Genomic DNA, 21,859 nt, shown 5'->3' on the forward strand with positions numbered 1-21,859 from the left:
TTCTAACTGTACAATAGAATATTTTACAGATGGTTCTTTTTTTTCTTTGATTAGCAGTCCTCCATGGCAATGTCAATTATTGTTAACACTTAAAGCAAATCTTTGTGTTTGTGATGAGCTTGAGCAATGGAATGTTCCTTAGGTCCCTGGATCCAAATTCCTGCTATAGGCTGAAACATCTTTACCAAAACTGAAGCTTCTATAAAAAAATTGAAATGTCTGTGGCTTATACAATCGAAATGAATAGCCTGTCTAGCTAGCACATTTGAAAAAAACCAAAGAGAGGTGGGGAAGGAGGAGGACAAAACATACAGACATTTTGCTGAAGGGCATCAAGTCCTTGCTAACACAGGGAGAAGTTAATCCTTGTTAAAGAAGGAGGAGAGAGATTCAGGTCACCTGACTGGAGGCTGCTAATTGAGTAGTGCTTTTATTCCCAGCATAAAGGATGAAGATAAGTAGTCATCTTCAAAGCCAATAGAGCTAGAATTACTTACAAAGTAATTCATCTCAATATGAGGTCCAAATTGCCTTCTGGAAGTATTTAACTCTCTCTATTGTATGCATAGCACTGTAAAGACAGAATAACGTAGGCCATTTAAAATACACAGTGTGATTTGTGTGATTTTTTTTTTGGGGGGGGGGGGGGGGGGTCTTTCTTTTTTTTCATGCACAAGTTGATTCCAAGTTTTTTTTGAGCTTGTTTATTTCTGGTCATCATAAGACCCAAACCAGAGGAACAGATTTAGAGATAAAAACTAGGTACATTATACATCTATCTAGGTGGTTAAATTTTAATACCAGCTAGCATTAACAAAAATAACACATTTTTCTTTGAATTCAGTTTAGGTATAATTGAGAGTTTGAACAGAGGAAAAGATTATAACTTCTAATCCTGCCTGGGTGTGAAAGCTTGTTTTCTTTGGCTGAAGCAGAAGGATTGTTCAGTACTCCTATCTACTTGTAGTTTTCATTATGCTAATATGCAGTGATCCCAAAAGCAGATCTGAATTATGCTAGGTTGTGTAGTAAGTTGTGTAGTAAGTGAACAAATGGGAAAGGCTGTCCGGCAAGTCACTGGCATACATAAAACGAAATCTACCTTCTCCTGATCCTAGTTCAGTAAACTATGACAATGTAGTGGTTAAGCTATAGATGCAAAGATCAGGGGGTTGTGGTGGAGGGGAGGGAGTTACTTGTGTTATAACAGAGGCAATGCGTCTAGTGTGAATGTGAATAGAAGCGGGTCTCATCTGACTGGATATGGATGTCTGCACCGTAGGCTCCGCTTCTAATCCTTGGAGAGTTATTCAGTACTGCTGCGGGAGTCTGGGCAATTTATCTTCTCCTAAAGACTATGTCTGCATTTGACCACATGAATTATGCCTTAAACTCCTTGACCTACACTGAATAGGCATAGTTCTTGATTATGAAGGAATACTAGGGCCACCAGCTCAGCTGTACGTCCCAAGTTACGTAGGGTGAGTTCTGCTCTGAATGCACTTACTTGCAAAATAGGGAAAATGTTACTTGCCTTTTAGGGAAATTATGAACTAATGTAATTAAAAACCCTTTGAGAACTTTAGATGGATGATGTTAATGAATTGTGAAATGGATTCCAAAGTCCCATGTACTGAGAACTGCGCGTGCAAATACCTGAAACGTCTCTCGACTGTGTGCAATTCTGTATGAGATTGACTGCCTGATTTGCTAATTTGGTATATCCTTTATGTGTAGCCAGAAATATTTTTTATCAGGTTTATTTGTTGATCTTCTTCCTGACTGATGAAATTTGATTTATGAAGAAAAGGGAACAGCAAGCTTATGCTATCTTCCTAAATAACCGTGTGAGATGTGGGAAAGGGTAGATTCAGTGTGCTGTTTTGTGTGTGTGTTTCAGGTCTGAAGATAGACACACTGAACAGAGTAGAAGCCATTTGGTATAGGGTGGAAAGCTTTTTAAATATCTGTCTGATCAGAGGGAGGCTGCTAGGTTTGGGCAAGAACAGGTGGTGTTTCATTTCTAGTTGCTTTGATACTAGAAACTAAACAGATTTCATGTTATTGCTGTTGAGGCTGTTCTGTGAAGTTCTGATTCTTTCTGATAAAAGATCAAAACAGTGGATGGATAGTCTTCTGACAGCACAGAGCATGAATGGTATGTGTGATAATCTCCTGGCTGCTAGTTACTGGCATGTTACAGGACTTCTACCCTTTCCCCCTTCCACCGCATTCCCACCCTGTTAAATCTTACATTTTCTGTGTGCCTTACTGAGAACTTTATGGAATTCTGTTCTTTGTATAGCTCTGAATGTTGCAACCTTCTCGTAGCAGTTCACCAGAAGGATGTAAACTTCAGGGTATTAGATTTCTAAAGGGCATGAGGGAATGCTTCAGTCCATGCCCATTAAACTGTTACTTACTGTGGTGGAATTAATTGTGCAGGTATATGTGAAGTAAGTAGGGAGGGGTTGTTCGCTTTTTGTTTTGCATAATCAACATCGAGAAACTAGTTCTTAAATTCTGATAACTATTATTGTCAATGACTCTGTACTGACTACAGCTCTGGGGATTAAGTGGGAGAGGAAGAGGAAGTGGGGGAAAAAGACAGTTTTCTCCTTTAATATTCCAGTGAATTGGTAAATTATATCCACTTTTAACATTGTGTGACAGTAACTTAACAAGTGGTAATAAATATAACGTGTTTATCATATTTGGCATGTATTTGCTTTTCTTATGTTTTTAAAGTGTTTTGTAATCTAGCTGATTAATTATGTGGCATGTGTGTATGTATTTATATTTTTTTCCCTCTTTCTATGTCATATAATGCCATATAACAGATAAGCAATGAGAGTCACAGAAATTAAGTGATGGACTCAAGGCTATAGAGGTTGTCAGTATCTCTACTGAGATTATAATTTGAGCTCCTGTCTCTTTGTCAGAGCCCAGTCCCTTAAACCATGCAGCATGGTTGAAATCAGAAGTTGAAATTTGCTTTGTATTATAATGAGAAAAATAAGCAATGATTAATAAAAATTTTCACTCAAGCTTCTTAATGTTATAGCTGCCTTTGTAAGTAGGTACTTACTAGTTCTGAATGAGTCCACTCTTAATTGCAGTAATTTAATTATGGTCATAAACCCCTGATTCGGTGAAGTACTCTTAAGTTTAAATGCTGTGCTAAATCGAGGTCTACATTTGTTTCAGGCATTCGTAACCACTTCTTTTTAAATTACTCCTTCATTAATTGTCTTCCCATCATTTGGCTATACTGTCCTAGAAGAAGTCACATGATCTAGTAAATTAGAAAAGAATTAAAAATAATTTGTTTTTTTGTTCATGAAATGCAAACATATGTGTGTGTCTGATAGGAATATGAGATGAAGAAAAATAAATCTAGCAATAACTTTCACTATCAGTTTATACAAGTATCTTATATTTTTGAAATCGTTCTTTTAAATGTACAAGGTGAGAATGGTTCATTGTTATGGCTTGAGTACATCTTTGTTTACTGTTTTTGTGATGAATTTCCAAGGATTCTGCTTCAGAGTTTCAGAAATATGAATTTCGTCTACTGCTTCATCTGTTTTCCCTTTTGTCATTTAAATTCTGAGACAAAATATATTGATAGACAGTCCTAAAAAACAAAAAAAAGTTCAAATGTGAGCAACAGCTACCTACGCCTAGCCTACCAATGTACTTAATCTTTGTTCTGTAGTAGAATTTAAATTTAAATAAGCAAGTAAATAGCATCTGCTTTACAACAAATTAGTTAATTGCTAATAAGTATTCCATACATGGTCTTACCATGAGTGAGATGGTTTATAATTATGCACCTTCCTCTGAAGAGCAAACCACGTTTGCTCCAGTTGGGTACACGACGTGGCCGGTTCCTGAAGCGTAGCTGTCAAGGTGGATATTTACACAACGACTAACCACTTGCCTGTGGCCCTGGGAGGTCCTTAGACCTCTCCACATGTTTAGAGCCACCAGGTGCCCAGGTAATAGTGTCAAACTAAGAGGATGTCTGGGAAGACAAATGCAGGGCTGGGAGATGAGTGGCATCAGGAAACAGCAAAGACGGAGGTGCTCAAATAAGAGAGGGAAAGGAGAAGGCAGGTGGGGAGGTTAGTGGGGGTGACCTGGAGAGAGGAACAGGGTAGGGAAGAGGGAGGAGGGAGGGAGGGAAGAGGAGAACTTTGCTCCCAACGCTTGACAACCTCCGCTGCTCCTCACAGTGGTCTAGCTTGTTTCCGTGGTGGTACTCTTGAACTCACATGTTTCTGTGAAGTGCAGCATCACAAATTAAGAGCAAGATTGTCGTTCAACTTCAGTTCTCTTTTATGCTCCTAACCAGTGTTTCAGGTACTGAGCGCTCAATACTTCTAAAGGACTAAGCAGTACCGTATCAACATCTCAAATTTAGGCTTGTCTTATAACCGCTTACACAAACTTGTACAAGAAAGAGAAGGCAGGTTAAAAATAATGTGGGGTTTTTTTTCTTTCAAGGACTTGTTTCAAGAAAGTATTTCTGTCTGGGAAACACCTGAATTGACTTTATATATAAGGAGCAAACGACATGTTTTAAAGACTTACTTAACTAAACTGACATTTATAGTCAAAACCATTTTCCAAATTCTTTGAAACACATAGTGCTACACCAATCAATTCATTATTTGGATTTGTGAAAATCATTTTAAACCATGCATTTGCTATGGTAAATAGAGTCAAAGAAAAGCAAAACTATGTGAAATTGTTTTCACATTATACTCACTGGATGCGATTGGTAAATAGTTATACCCTTCCTCCCTCTAAAGCAAAATTGATACCACCATATGTGTTTTCCTCCTTATTAGCAGCAGTTAATTACATGCCACAGTAGACCTATTTCCCGGAGTTGCAAAGTATTTATTTCTGTAACACAGACTACGAGATTCTGCATTCCCTACAGAGAAAGAGGTGAAATGATTAAAGAAAAACAAACAAACAAAAAACCCCCAGAAAACCGCCAAAGACCTGATTTACCAGAGAACTTGAACATTAAAATTGTTGTCTGGGCTTGAAATAATTGATTACGTAATTTTAAATTTGTGATAACCTTTTACAGAAGTGCTTTGTGTGCTTGCACGTGTATGAAGATGCAAAAGTTTGAGGTTTTCCAATACAATTCTAACTATTTGTATACACTTGGCAGTCAGACTTGACCGAAATCCAGCCATTTCATAAATGTACATTCGCTTCATCCATGAAACACCTGCTTGTATTAAAATTGTTATCAACTGCAGAATTCATCTGGCCTTGCATGTTTGAAAAATGAATCAATTTAACACATTTTAAAGGATTCTTCATTATGTTCAAAGTACCACAAAACTCCTTCTTTCCTTGCAGAAAACTTTCCAAAAAGGCAACATTGTTTTCCTTAAACTTTATTTATACATTGATTTATTTAGCACAAAAAGAATGCTCTTATTGTTGTTGCTTTTACATTGCCCTGTAATGCTAAATGTAACTTCTGTAGCTCAGTGTTAAAAGGAGATGATAAGAGAAAACTGAGGGCGGTTTCCTATGGGCCTGTCGTATCAACTTCCCTGCGAGAATACTAGAACTCATCTTGCTGTCAGACAGGATCTCTAGCCTGTAGCGTGTTTATTCATCCAACATGTTTCCTCAGCATCTGGATCTTCTGCGACCTCCCTTGGGAAATTTAGCAATGCTGCTTAGGAGAAACAAAACAAAACAAGACAAACTATTATAAAACATTGGTGCATATATATTGCACATAAATGCAATGCAAAATATTAGAGATAATACTTTTTTTTTTGCAGAGACCTTAAACCAGTGACTTTATTAGGGATAAGAAGTTCTATAAGCTACAGACTGACTTCAGCTCATTGCATAACAACTGAATAGAGTCTGGAAGAGGAGACTTACTGGTTATTACACGCTTAATGTATAACATTTTTAAGCATATTGTTTTGAGAGAATAACTATCAAAGACTTCAGATAAGAAAATGTTTTCTAGAAATTTTCCCTTGACTTTGTCAGAAATGAAGAATGAATGAGTAGAAAGTAGCAAACTGAACCTCCTTTTAGCTATTTTTTTATTTATTTTATGATGTTTTCTATTTGATAGATTTCATCTCATTGGTCTACTGTGGTTTGTATATTATTCTTCGATGATTTTATTAGCAAAAAAGAGGTTATTTTTCTTTGGATTGAGGTTATTTTTCCTAAAAGCCTTTGCTTTTCTTACAAAGGATGAAGATGAAATGAAAAATGCCTGCAATACATGCAGACTCTGATAGACGATGAAATGAAAAGTCTGAAAATATTCTTACGGACTTTTCCTTTTAAATACATAAATAAGAAAAGTTACTTTGTATTTACTGAGATCAAAAATTCTTATACATATGTGGCAATCCCATCAGCACTGGTTCAGTTCTGGCAAAAACTGTTTTCTTAGGAGGCTATGGAAAATAGAAAGGATGTTCTGTATTCTCTGACTCCAAAGAAGGTTCAATTATATGCATGTCATTCTTTTACGATGCTTATCTAATTTTTTTAGAAACCTGCAGCAGTTCAAACTCTATGTATTTCTGCTGCTTTGGTCTATTCTAGTCTATTAACCTTAGTAGTAGAAAATGTTTTCTTATATGTCTTGCATCTCCCTTATTGAAATTGAAGCCAATTAGTTATCATGCTATCTCCTATAGACTTGGAGAATAGATTTAAAAAAAAAAAAAAACCAAACCTTCCTTTAAAGCAATATTTTGCATATTTTGAGATTATTACCCTCTGTCTCTCACAGTGTTGTTCTTTTTTAGATTAATACATGTAGAATTTTTTTTCCTCTCTTACTTCTCAGTACATGTTTGCACACCATTAATGCTTCATGTTAGTCACATCTGAACTTGTTTTCTTTGGTCGCTGTCCATTTGCAGTGCCCTAAAATGGACACTGAAATCTAGCTGGACATTTCACTCATGCTGAGCAGAGCAAAAGGATTTTTGTAGTCTGTACCCACAGTGTTCTTTGCCTTTCCTACAAAAACATGACATATTCAGTGGTGATATCATCCTGAGTCATTCATCCCTACTGTTCTATATTCTATATTTGTTTAACTGATTATTCCTGTCTGTATTTAGCATCTTATATTTGTCTTTAGTGAATGTCATCCTATTTTTTCTAGTTTGTCAGGATAAATTTAGATAAATCCCGTCTTCTATGACACACAGAGTTCTGGTTTGATGTCACCAGAATGTTTAATGAGTGTATGTTTAGTTCATTGTTCAGTTCATGAATGATATATATACCAAATAAAAATCTGTCCCTTAGAGACATAGTCTCATTATTCTTTTCAGTACTTTTCAAAAATGAATGTTATACTAATGGATCTACAAGTCATGACCTCTTCAATTTCTCTCTTTCTGAAGATGGGTATCACACGTATTCTTTTCCAGTCTTCAAGTTCTTCATCCACTCTGCTGAGTCTGTAAGGAACTTAGATCTTAGAGCCTAATACCACTTCCTAAAGCAAGAAAAGTGAAGATGCACAACCATGACTAACAGAAAACAATCAAGTGAAAACTCCTATCAATTGGTAATTGGACAGAGTCGTATTAGAGAGAAAAATTATCTTTTGCCTAAAACAATTTGTCTAAAAGTTTAGGACTACACCTAAAAACAGAGGTACTGTGTACCATAGCATTTAAATTTGGCTGAAAAGGGGTGGCAGTGGTGGTGGAAATAAATCACGTATCAACCCACCAAAACCCACTACTGTTTAATACCTTCATAAGTGATCTGGATGATGGGATCAAGCGTACCCTGATGAAGTTTGCCGATGATACCAAACTGAGTGGGGAAGTGGACACTTCGGAAGGGAGAGCCACCCAGCAGGAAGACCTGGATAAGCTGGAAGAGTGGGCTAACAAGAACCTTATGAAGTTCAATGAAGACAAATGTAAGGTCTTGCACCTGGGAAAACATAATCCAGGAGTGCAGCACGGGCTGGGATCTACACGGCTGGGGAGCAGCTCTGTGGAAAGGGACCCGGGGTCCCGGTGGACAAGAAGTTCAATATGAGTGAACAGGGTGCTGCTGCAGCAAAGAAAGCCAACAGGATGCTGGGATGCATCAACAAGAGCATCACCAGCAGAGATAAAGAAGTCATTATCCCACTCTATGCAGCGCTTGTCAGGCCACAGCTGGACTCCTGTGTTCAGTTTTGGTCCCCGCTATACAAAAAAGATGTGGACAGGCTGGAGAGGGTCCAGAGAAGGGCCATAAAGATGATCAAAGGACTGGGAAGCCTGCCATATGAGGAAAGGCTGAGAGAACTGGGTTTGTTCAGCCTTGAGAAAAGAAGGCTTAGGGGAGACCTTATCACCATGTTCCACTATTTAAAGGGTGGCTACAAAGAAGATGGAGACTTCCTTTTTACAAGGAGTCACATGGAAAAGACGAGGGGTAATGGGTACAAGTTCCTCCTGGGGAGATTCCAAATGGACACAAGAGGACAATTTCTCACAATGAGAACAATCAGCCATTGGAATAATCTCCCCAGGGAAGTGGTGGATTCCCCAACATTGGACACTTCTAAGATTCAGCTGGACAGAGTGCTGGGCCATCTTGTCTAGACCCTGCTTTTGCCAAGAAAGGTTGGACCAGGTGATCCTTGAGGTCCCTTCCAACCTGGTATTCTATGATTTTATGAAAGATATCATGGAATTTGCCCCAGACCTTGAGAGATGACCTCGGTAGTATTATTTTGAGTAATTATTTCAAACTATGATTTGTTCTCTTGTAGCGAAGGTCTTTGAGTGTAGGAGACAGCACCACGGCTGCAAGTATTGCAAAATGCTTTTCTTAATCTTTAGCTCAGGAATTATCATCTTTGGGCTAATATTACTAAACATTGTGAGTAATAGATGCAGTGATCTATGGTTACATGTGCAGATCAGGTTGTCTACAAGCCCAGAACTTATGGAGTGGTTTGCATTTCATTTGTTCATTTGTATACATTGGTTTGTGCAAAGCCAGATAGAAAGATTGATGACATTTTTCTTTCAAAGCATTTTCAATACAAGGTAATTACAAAATCAGTAAAGTTATATGTTTAATAGCTTGAATAGTAATTAATACTCTTTCAGAGAAGTTGCTGTATCTGGTGATGTATGACAGCCAGGAGCACGTTGGTAGGGAGAGCTGAATTTTCATGTTGCAGTGTGATAATGTTACAGCTATTACTTTGATGACTTGCTTGAAAATAGGTGTGTTTTCTTCAAGGAGTATCCTTGTTTGTTGAAAGTCATCAGGATGTCAGGAAGAAAATTGTAAGTATATTCCTCAAAGCAATTGCATTGATGGCTGAGGGAATGGAAGTATAGTGTAGATTTTATTCATGTTTGACGTTGTTGTTATATGAAGATTATTCTATTTATCCGTGGATTTCTAGAATGTGATAATTTTACAGAATTCAATTTTTGCTGTTTTGAGAATAATAGGATTGAATATGAACTTTGTGTCAGGTTTTTGGTTTTTTTGCTGATGAATCTGGCAGGCTGCATCCCGAGGTGGATGACTGATGGGCTTGGCTGTGCAGGGTTTTATGGGTTAATATGTCATGAGTGAGAACTGATGTTTTCTTTGACCTCTAAAATAAGACATTGTATCTTCCTTGAGGTATTTCTACTTTGTAGTATAACGAGTGTTGGACTTAATCTTCATGGTTTAGGATCCCTATAGCTCTTGCTACATGTTGTAGTTCAGTCTTAGAAACTGCTAGATTTTTTTTCATTCCAAGTGAGAAGGCTTATGATGCTTTTTTTTATAAAGCTTGTGTTGATTTTTTTTTTCCCTTGATCAAGTCAATATGTTGTATTGTATATGTGTACAATAAAAGTACACTTTTAGATATGCAGTTGGATGTTGCCCACTGGATGTATGATTTTGGTTTTCAGGTTATCAAGTATTTGTGATTAGATCTGGCTACTTATTGGATGTAAAAAAATGCTTTAAGACAGGATATTATTGAGTTGTTTTTCTCAGTAGAAGCTGAGGCCACTGGGAGAGACAGGAAACTGAAATTTGCTTAGCTGATTTTTGTAAAATATATTGGGGCTGTTGCATAAATATGTGTAGTTGATGTATGGGTGGTAAGAGATGGCATGATTACTTTTCAGATAGCTATCTTGTCGAGATAACACAGTTAGGATGGGGACCATTTCGTCATCTTCTGTTACATAGTCTTTTATCACTGTATGGTGAGTACTTCTTGTTTTCATGAAGCACAAGATTTTTTTTAAATTTGATTTCTTTTGTAGTAAGTAATTCCGCCCCCCCCCCCCCCCGAATGGTGGTATAGTGTATTTTCACAACCTTGACAAATATGTGTGTAGAAAGTCTCATCTAGGTTATGTGTGTTTTGTTTAGGAAGTAGATGTCACTGTTTACCTTAGCATCTTTTTGCTGGTGCATATTTTCATTTCAAATGCCGTATTTTAGCATTTTGTATGTTGTTGCTATGATGTTATAATCATTAGTAATGTGTTAATGTTAGCACATTATGTTAGCAACACAGGAGGGGCCTGAAGATCTAGACAAAATCGGCTGCTGAAAAATACTCACAGGCTATTTGCAGACATGAGAATTTTTTTAATATAAAGAGATAAGTGACATACAAGAAGGTGGAGGGATATCATCATATATATTTCCCAGTAAGGTCCTTGGATTATGTATTAACATAATTCATTCATATCCTTATTGAAACAAATCTCCTTCTACTATTCTATTTTTTTAATGGTTTCGTGCCGTTTTAGAAATCACAGATTTGCGAAATGTGAATATTGTTTCAGTAATTCAGATCTACTAGTTCATTGTCATTACATTTTTTACAACACAGTTTTGAGCACGAAAAATTGTTGTAACTTTTTTAATGAACTGAAAAATCCAATTTTAAAAGTGTCTATATGGCCCTGAGGATGTGGCCTTAAGGAAATGGACTTGCATTAGACGGTAATGCAGTCTTAAATAGCTAGTCTGAGTTACTGTGTGAGACAAGGCTAGTCAATAGTCAGCGTGAGACAAGGTTACTTAAATCTAGCAGCAGCAGCTCCACATTTAACTGGCAGCGTACAGCTATTCAATCAGCTTACAGACCTGGTCCAGCTCCTGCTAAAATGAGGAGAGGTTTACTATTGATATCAAATTGAAATGGATTGGGACTCTGACTGACATTTTCCAAATGCTTTAATTATAATAATGATTTTGAGTGTGCCCGGTAGGGTTGAAAAATTTAAAAACTTTGTTATGTAAAGTATTGAAAAATTCCAAACTGCCCAAAGATCAGAGGAAAAAATACGACTGAGGGAAAGACATATAAGAAGCTGAAAGAAGAGTCAAAGCCTCATCTTGTGTAAACACGTAGCAGGAAAAAGAGGGACTGTTTTCTATGAAAACTATGGATCTGGATACACATGTGCTATATGTCAAAAGGGGGCAAGATGTATGAGTAATGCCAATGCCAGAAGTACACTTTGAGAGCAACTGTTTTGGTGCAACCATTTTTCTTCAACATTTAAGCTTCTGCAGTGGCAGGTGCTGTAGAAATTGCCAAGAAAAATGTCTTTTTCTGAAATATTAGAACTGAAGACATTTTGTACTGAGGATATTGGGACAAGACGTACTGTCAGCCTCCATGCACTAAGGGAGGGAATGGTCGGGCACAAACATGACAAATGGTGAAAACGCAGAGCAGGCACCAGCCACAGTGCCCATGCTCATCGGCTTTCCCTGGAACCGGAGAGGCCGGAGGAGCAGCCAAGGTGGTGTCTTGGGCACCAGGTCCTTCGTGACACCCGGCACACATTGAAATCCAGAACCAGCCACGCTCCTGGCCCTTCGGCTTCTTGATGAACCATGCTGTGGGGTGATCGCTTGGGAGATCATCTGGCTCCAGGCAATCAGCGTCTGGAGCACACTGACATGTATGTCCCAAATTGCGTGTGCTTCCTGGCAGAGGCAATTTTGAATACCTCAGCATTTGTTCCAAACCAGACAGAAATAAAAATTATTTGAGAGGACAGTTCTGCATCACTTAGTCTCCCCCTTGCTTGATCCTGTTTTCTGGGATATTGCTGACAGCAAATTCAGAGCCATCTACATGATGATCTGCAGCGTGAAGTTCTCAAAATAAATACAACAAATTTAATCTGCATTTTGGGAGGGTTTTTGAAATTTCTGTATTACTCGTTGGCTGATTTGGAGGCACTTTGCAATAATGAATATGCTGGTGTTAATAAATACTGTATGTGTTGGATGTTTTTGGGTTTTACTTTATTCATCAGCTGAATATGAGGTAATGTTTTCAAAGTGGAAAGTTTTAAGAATTTATCTCTTGACAAACACTTTTAAGTTAAGTGATATTGCCAGAAACACGAGTTCTGTTTTCTTTGCTTTGTATTCTCCTGGCTGAATTACACTCTTGACTGGAATGGTCAAATCTTAGAAAGAAGCCCCAAAACCAAAAAGCTGAAGCTTTGGGCAAGAGGTGAACTAATCGTCTACAGAGGAAGTAAATGTTTCCAGTGCGCTACTGACAGAGGTGTGGAGCATTCTGGTATGCCTAACATAAATTTTAAAATGCTTACCCCCTCCGTGTTTGTTCTCTTACTGCTAAAATAAGCAATACAGTTGTTTAAGGAAGACTGACTTAGAAATGAAAGAGCAGCAGGTTGTTGTAATCATGTTGTAATCATGTATCCATTGCAAATAACAACTGGTGCTAAAACCTAAGGTACTTCGGCCTGATCTGAAGGGAGGAAAATCCCCGACGGGAGATAAAAAGGCAGACCAGGCGCAAAGGTGAGTGATGTGGCTTTTCTCTTCATGCGCATCCTCTGAGCGTGTTTCTGCAGAGAAACAGTTATTTTCCTTTAGTTAGAGGTTGAGTACTTTACTAAACCCCCAGCGAACTGCTGTTTTGCTTTCATTGTAACGAGTTTTATGTGAAGGAAAAGTATGACGGTTGGGGAAGGAAAAGTGAAATTTCAGCTAATAAAAAAGCACAAAGGTCTTATTTCCTTTTTTTAATGTACATCCAGAATAGTCACAGATGAGAGATAAAAGTATTGTGGCAGTAGTGAGCATTAAGAAAATGTACAAGCTGTGAGACTTTGCAGAAATGGTGTTTTTAACTGACTCTTCTTCTTGTTGTAAGTGCTTGAAATATAATTCAGATGTTGCTGAACATCTGGGTTTTGCTGTATGTCTGATAAAATGGAATAGCTGCCAAAAAGTGTTGTTCTCAGTTACATTTAACACCTTGTGCTACAGTAAACAGTACAATTTAGAAGCACAAGTCTCTGTTTTTCCAAGATACAAATAATGCTCACAGAATAAGCACAGTAGAATTGTGTTTACCAGATAATTTATTCAAGTTTCCGGTTAAGTGGTTTCCAATTTAAAAAGTTGTCCTAGTTAGAAAATATAATCAATTATAGAATAAAAAGTTGTACAGTAAATATTTTACCTTTTTTCTTAAACATGTATTTAAGGTCTATGCAGGAAAAAATGGAGTTCAGAATATCCAATCTATTTAATGTGTGATTAAACATCACTTTGTCAATCATGTTTTCTAATTAAGTAGAATGTGTGATAATTTTGTCCTCGATAAACAGCAATCCTTGGTACGAAATACAATACATCCTTAAAAGTTTTGTAATAATCAAATAAAATCCCAATTTATCATGCCTTGAAGTGAAGAAAACCCGGTCATGACTATGTTTATCTCTGCGTGTGTGAATAATCCTTCTAACGTGAAGCCATAACCTAGCCTTTTCTGGCAAAAAAAAACCCTTTGAAATTTTGTATAAGGAAAAGAAAGGGAATGGAGTAGGTTTTTTTCCTGAGTATTTTAAGCAGTTACAAGTTTAAAAAAAAAAAAAAATCCAAACACAAAAAAACCACCAACAGCAAAAGCCATCGCTATGTACCTTATATTCCACATTGACATGCTGTATAATGTTTCTGGGGAAGAAATGCTAAAATGCCTTTCAAAAAACATTTTTGGGCTGTGCTAACAAGTGTGCAGTATTTGTAATAGCTGTACAGCCGTGCCACCCGCCTGACCTGAACCGTAACCCTTAATTATTCGGGGGGTGGAATTCATATCCCGCTATTAACATGGAATAGATCAGTGATCAAATAAGACTGAAATGTTAAGGTGGGCACCACTCCCTCTGTCCTCCCTCTAACCCACGCAGCACGCCCAGTGTCTGATCGTACTAAGCGGTCCTGTTTCTGGCACTTCTCAGACGGAAATAGGATTTTTTTTTTTTTTCCCCCCAATGAGTCATTGTGCTATTTGGTTTGTTAAATCGTACACAGAAATAGGATCACAGCCTGGTTTTGCTGATCTGTACCTTCAGGAAAAGTCTAGTAACTCACCTCACGGGTGAGAAGCTTTAGGTAGAGTAGAAATGGGAGGACTTGGAGGAGATGTCTGTGGAAGAGCGTATGGACTAGCCAGGTTTGGAAGAAAGTTCAGATGTACCTTTTCAGGGTAAAATACCAACAAGAATACTTAAAGGAGCTGTATTTGGAGCTTATTTGTAAAGTACCACATTGTTATCAACAATACATAATCTACCAGTAATTTATTCATTGTATTTACGTGAGTATGTTTGTTCCAAGAAAGATCATTGAAAGGATTAGTTTTTTAGAACAAACAAAAGCTATAACTTCTCCAAAGGTACACAAAAGACCACCAGTGAATGTTTTTTTTCTTGATGTGACTAAGGAAGTGAGAAGTGTAAAGCTTCTAGCCACTGTTTTTCAGACTACAAAACTTCTCTCTCCCCCCCCCGTTTTGTTGCTTTTGCGTGACTTTGAGGAATATGAACATCTCAACTACCTATATTATATTGATATGATATTTATAAATTCTTGAACATTCAAAGTCATCATCCCAAAGACATGTAGGCATTGCCTTCACATTTTTTTATTGTATATGCAGAAATTCTCTCTAGTCTCAGTTACTCGTTATAAAAAATTCTGTCAATTTTAATTTCTCTCTGTCTGCTTGAAATCAGACTAGTCTTTTCTTTTTGCTTTTTATATTTATGCCTGGAAGAATTTAAATATGGGCATTTTGTGTAATGTAATTCACCATGAATAAAGGTAAGTACATTCATTTAGGTGAGTTAGAAAAGTGTACTTCACTGACAGTAATTGCTCAGTGCACCCTTTCAGAGGATGAAAAAATGATTTATCTCACTGTTTCCTCTGTAAGACCTGATTCTACAAAAATGCCTAAGAGAAACTTAATATTTTTAAGTTTTTCCAGGCTGTGCTTTTTAAAGGCTCTTTACTTTTATCAGAATTGGCCTTGTGTAGTCCTACTGGTATTTTGTCCTTTTTCTTTATTCGGTATCCAAGCCACGTTAATTGAATTAGGCTCCCTAAAAAACTTCTAAATTAAAACATCAGTGAAACTATTGCAATATGAATTCAGCCTTGATAGATCAAAATTTTCAGAAAAAAATTTGATTATTCTGCAGTTTTGGGACTAAGATGTAAATAAATATCACTACTTTCAAGTGAGTGGTTCATCAAAAATGCATTTTTAATGCCAGGATTTTATTCTCACTTGATGTCAGTCGGATTGATATCACTGGCCTATTGGCTCAGTAATCTGTGAAATAAAATAAATATACATGAAAGTCACAGAAAAAGTTAGTCCATCAAAACATGACAATATTACCAAAAATAAGAATAAGTCTTGATAAATGATGCATTCAGAAAGACTTTATTAATACATATGAACCCGTCCTTTGGAAGAATACCTTTTCACCATAAACTGAAAATGTTTTCCTTGATGTGAGCAGTGTTATCACAATATCTTAATTCCTTATAATAGCAGGCAGCAATTGAAGAAATTAAGCACTTTTCCTCCAACTTGATTTTTGATATGGTTGCAGTTTCATTGAGTACAATGTGTTATACAGCACCAGACATTCCCCTGCAAGGAAAGAAGCAGCAGTGACCTGTAACCAGCATTACCTGCTTTCTATCAACTACCCAGATTTTCAGATGCCTACATAATGCATGTGTTGAAGGAAACCAGACACCCTGAAATTCATAACTTTAGCTCTGGTATTCCACTGATTTAAACCGTAACACAGATGGTGCTGAATGGAGAAGTTGCCTAGTTGTCTGGCCCACACCGTGTGGCAACCCATCATCTTCCATGTGATTCCAATCCTTTAGCAATGCACACCATCAGAGACACCATCCTGGCCTCTCATTTATCATGTAAACGTTATTTTGTATAATATGCTTTTTAATGGCAATTCAAATTATTTAGTTATATATACTGTTTTTCAAATCTTTCTTTTCATTAATTGAAAATGTATTAATTTGTATTACTGTACTGTAAAAATAGTTTAATAAGTAGCAATAATTAAAATGTTAATGATGTGAGAAATTACTTGGTCTAGTTCTGGTATCTAATGAGAACTGTCTCTGCGTCAGAGCCAAGCTTAATGTTCAGTCTTTCAAACATTGACTGGGACCATGTTTATTGTGAGTGATATTATGTACTATATTAATAATAAATGCAAATGTTACTGAACTCTAGAAAAAATTCTGATATGTTAGTAAGTTTTTTCTCTAAAAAGCCAGTGATAAGTCAGGTTAAGTTTTGCAAATCCTAATGAAATGGAAGGATTCTTTCTGTACTGGATGCTCTGTTGCCAGACTGAGGAACCAAACCAGTGGTCTGAGCTGTGTGTTGTGTGTGTGAAAGTGACTGGTATCGGGTGTAAGAAACGTAATGCAGTGGAAATTAGGGACTGCATTCACGGGAGACTTCCCCACATCTGAGGAAGCAGTTGACTTCTGATTTGAAGCAAGATTGCCTAATGGTACATGGTTTTGACTAATGAAACTGTGGCTGCTCTGATAAATCCGCAGATAAATGCCTAATCCTGTTTTAAAATGCGACTAAGTAGTTCTTTACATGAGCAGGGAACTGAAAATTCCAGGCTTTTTTGTTTTATCAGCCAGTACAACCTATGCCTAATGCTACTAAACATCACTTGAGGTATCTGCTGAGGACTACAGGCTTGCCTAAGCTAATACACATCAACTATGATATGTGCTGGAAGTATGGTCATTGCCCCAGCACAGAGACCAAGTTAACCACATTTTGTAGAGTTTACGCTAAACAGCATTTATATTGTGTGGCTGTACATTAAGCCATGCTACAGTCAGCAGAGTGCATGTGGTCTTGAAAAGTCTGGCAAGAAAATAGTATCTGGCTGGGGATGAACTTCAGAAACCTGGTGAGCATGGGGTGGTGCTGAGGGAAAGGGTGCTTGCAAATATTTGGTCAAAATTAGAATGTGTTGCTCTTTACCTGACAAATGAGAACTTCATCCAATTACTCTGTATGCACAAAATGTGCATTACCTAATAGGAATTTCAGAGGGAAAAGATAACTGGTTAGTCCAGTGTCTTTCTCTATGGTTCCCTTCATGAACAGGGAAAACAACTAGTGGGCTGGTTTTGCAAATACAACAGTAACAGAAACCTGTACCTTGTTCCTTTTGGTTGCATAGTAACGTGCTGTTAATGACAGGGCTGAGACCTGCAGGAATCTGGGAGCTCCTGCTTCCCTAAAAGGGAAAGTTCTTGCAGAGAATGTATTTCCCTAAAGCGAGCAGTCTGTCTGAGTGTATCTAGCTCCTAGGGAAGGGGAGAGAAAATCATTGTCTTTATTTACTGAGTATTTAAAAGCATCTTCTGAACCCCTGCACTCAATATATTGCACACACATTGTAAAAAGCCAGATCTCTTCCTGAAGGACTATGCAGGAAAATAATGTTATGTCATATAAAAAGCCAGCAGTCCTTCCGTGCGGGGTGCAGGCCGCTTGCCTGACCCTGACTTCAAACGCAAATCTCCCAAAATGCTTTCTCACTGTGTAGTTGTGTAACTAGCTGTTTTGTGAATTTTCCTTTCATATCTCCAGGGAAGGAGATGGAGAAACAAATCTGGAGTTAACCCCTTGTATACCAGCAGACAGTAGCATTTCATAAGGTGTCTACACGCATGAACATTTGGGTGTTTTCTAATTTCTCTGCTTATGCCAAGTTATGTTAATGTTAACATCTCAATGTTTAAAACTACAAATGGTGTCTCAAATTACAAACAGAAGTCAGAAAAATGAACAGAATAACAAAAACTGTTTGAATACTTTGAATTTTCCAGAGGGATATTATGGCATAATTCTGAATACTTTATACTATGGAATTGCTTTTGCTACTGACTTTGAAATTTGAGTAAACTCATGTTCACATAAATGGAGCAGATTTGAGCTCAATTCCCACATAAAAATACACTTTTTCTCAGGAAAAAATATATCCCTTGAGGCCTGGTCTTTTTGCAAACAATTCTGACCCAATCCGTATATATGACTTGTAAAATTTATATCCTTTCCTCTGTCACAGGCACTGCATGAAAAATTATGGGGAAAAAATGCATTGTAGATTGCATTAGCTTTTTCTTCTTTATTCCCACAGGCACAACAGCTAACAGATCTGGAGCAAAAACTAGCAGTTGCAAAAGATGAATTGGAAAAGGCAGCCCTTGACAAAGTAAGAAGTGTAACATAATGTGAGCATGTTTATCTCTATCAGCTGTGAATGTTTCAGTGTAATTTGACAAAAACAAATGAAAGTCTTGCAATGATTTAAATGCATACTTAATTGCATGTACCTGGGAGTAATGTTACTCAAATCAGTGGAAGTAATTATGATGCATGAAGTTAAGTACAGCTGCAAAGTTATTTAAGAGGAGGGCAATCAAATTAGAAAGAAACATCTCAAAAACCCACAGCAAGCCAAATGCTACTATTCTTTATGTGCAAAAGTACACTAACGAGAATGTGCCTGTAACCGATATGATTTTTGTCTGAGGTTTAGTCACAGTTCCAAGCAGGATGCAGTATAGAAATGGGCCAGTCTCTTGTTAGGGTGGGACTGATGCGACAGAGCTAACTCTTCTGTGGGCAGAGGTGCTCACTTGTGTCAGGGAGGCTGTGGGGAATCCCAGGAAGGGGACAAAGCAACGTTCACTCCTGTCAGCTGTGCAACAGGGGAACTTTCTTCTAGATGTAGGGTGGCTGGGAACAAAGTATCATGCAATAGGGAAGCAGTTTATCAGAAAGGAAAAAACTTCAATATGCTATCAAAGACTACTTTTTTGGTTTGGTTTTCTAGTATTTTCAGATTCCATTAGACATTTTTTAAAAAGTATGCCCCTTGGACTGAAAGCATTTTTCTTTAATATTCAATATTGCAATCACTGAAATCATCCTCTTGAGTGAGGATTTGCATCCAGCACTGCAAAATGTCATCTATGTAAGCAATGCTCACAGTAGCATTATTCAAACCTGTGTGTGCATCTGGTGATATATCATGTGTTTCTTGTTAGTACAGTGAACTGAACTGCTCCACATATTAATTTTAAAATTAAGCATGTTCTTTCTTTGCTGGTGTAATACTGACAGACCTGGTCTCTCACTAGTGCCAATCTGCTATCTGTGGCAATGGCAAGAGAGCAATACTTGCCATAAATATCTCCTAAATGCAGTTATTCATTATAATGCAGACAGTTGTGAAGGAGAAAGCAAAGAACACTTGACATCAGGAACTTTTAATGAGAATGCTATTAAGGGATTCTGTCTGCAAATTAAAAGGGGATTTGCAGCACACCCAACTGACTTCTCTGACCCTCTGTTTCTTTCCTATTAAATATTATAGAATTTTAATTTAGAGCTCAGTTATGGTTCTGTAGGCTTACCAGAAGCCCGGTGTCATCTTCTTGCAAATCATCATTGAGAGAGTCTTTGGATGGCGTCATTGCTTACATGCTGCGGAAGTGCAGTGGAAATGAAGGAAAAAGACAAAGTTCATGCCAGTGAGAATTGCTAGACAGTTTTATGAGACTAGAAATACCCGTGTTTGACTAGTCTAACTGCAGAGTAATAAGACCATTTAAGTTGTAGGTACCTTTTTCCCCTGGTTAAGAGCTTTTCTGTATGAACTATGAACTGAAAAGAGTTAGAAATGGCCAATGGTCCATCCATGACTTCAGTGAAGACTTGGCCTTAACTGTTTTGACAACATTAGCACACATAGTTTCAGCTAGAGGAATGGAAGCAATGTGTAAAGAAATGTGCATTTTTAAAACATGAGCTGTATTTGAAATGAATAATTGAGTGATCATATCTCAAACTGTGCGAATAAATAAGCATTAATTTGTATTTTTCTTTTGGGAGGGTATCAGAATTTTCTATTAAATATTTGTGCTGACAGTGGACTTAGTGTCTCTTACAAGTCTGTTTACACTACAGAACTTTTTTGGTTCCCATGATGGACCCTTTGAAGACTGACAAATTTTGCGTTACCACAGCCCAAATTATTCTGTATTAAATCCAACCACACGACAAGAGTATAAACAGATCTGGGAAAACTGAAGACGTGTCATATGTTGGCACTATTTTGACCAGCAAGCAGCCTATTTTGACCACAATCACATCTATGCAAGGTTATCGAGAGCTCCGTCAAATGACATCCCTGGTTCCAATAGCGTTTCCTGAAGTTGTACTCTCGTGCTGCCCATTTATACATCTCCTATCAGCAAAGTCAAAATTGAATTTTGCTACCCACAGGATGAAAACAAAATAACCTATTCTGCTTTTAGCTTGGGAAAGGCAAAACGGCTGGCTGTAGCCAAGGCAGAACAAGCGCTGGATGGCAGGGGTGGGAGATGAGAGGACGAGAAACTATCCAGAGGGATTTCTGGATGGGAGGAGTGATGTTTCAGATCAGTGGGATCTGCAGGGAGCACTACAGTCTTATAGCGCTGTAATAGCTGAGTCCATATCTTCAAGCAAAATTAGTCAGTCTGCTACTTCTGCCAGTTTGGTGTCTGAGCTTATTTTGACTATGTCAAATGGTGATTTATGTTCTTTGTGCAGTCACTTCTTGAAAAGGTAGGGGAAAAGACATATTACATGAAAAGAAGTATGCTAAGATCTTCTGTTGTCAATTAGAAATTAAAAGATCCCTGAGTCAGATGGATAAAGTAATTCTTTCTCTTTTACACTGCCATTAGGTCAGAGACATATCAGTCTGACTCCAAGTTCATACATTTTAATAAGTAATTCATACGAAGTGCTGTCCTCTTTGATGATAATCTAGCATTCCTCCTCACTGCACACATCTTAAGGGAAAGACATTCAATTTTGTCTGTTTGCAAACAAACCAAACTCCATTCCATCTCCTATTTTGTTGATTTTCCTTATTGTGCTGTGCATTAATAGTCTTTTTATGGTTGTCTTTGATACTACCATTGAAATGTACCCTACTAACTGGTTTTGTTTGTATATTTTTAAAGAAACACTCAGATTTTCCCAGTTGTGAGATACATTCCCTGGTTCCAGTTCAGGGGAAGTTTATCTGATGTAAAACATGGAATATTTGTCGGGTTCTAAAAAATACTTTTTTAGCAAATAAACTAAAACAAGGTGGTGTATGCCAAATGCCATTGCTTAGGATTTGTATAACTGTGAAATATTTTTCTATTGTATATGTAATATTTCACATATGTAATATGTAGTGTGTAATGTTACTTATACATATATTTTGCATCAGCTTTTGCCATGATATACCTTGATTTATGTATCTTCAAAAAAAATCTTTGAAGGTTGAAGTGTGCTGATGTAGCCTATATTTATAAGTACATTCTTAATATAAAGAATAAAAGCAAGATTTTTTTTTAAGGCCAAATG

At 37.3% G+C, this 21,859-nt stretch overlaps 1 protein-coding gene across 1 annotated transcript in view; it reads left to right on the forward strand.

The window, feature by feature from the left end:
* Nucleotides 1-21,859, forward strand: part of LUZP2 (leucine zipper protein 2) — a 209,685-nt gene that overhangs the window by 142,862 nt on the left and 44,964 nt on the right. The window contains exon 8 of the mRNA XM_050898228.1: nucleotides 18,585-18,659. Within this exon, the coding sequence (XP_050754185.1) occupies nucleotides 18,585-18,659 (75 nt within the window). The remainder of the gene's footprint in view (nucleotides 1-18,584; nucleotides 18,660-21,859) is intronic.

The sequence above is a fragment of the Gymnogyps californianus genome, chromosome 5, assembly GCF_018139145.2.
Source record: "Gymnogyps californianus isolate 813 chromosome 5, ASM1813914v2, whole genome shotgun sequence".
Classification (NCBI taxonomy): Eukaryota; Metazoa; Chordata; class Aves; order Accipitriformes; family Cathartidae; genus Gymnogyps; species Gymnogyps californianus.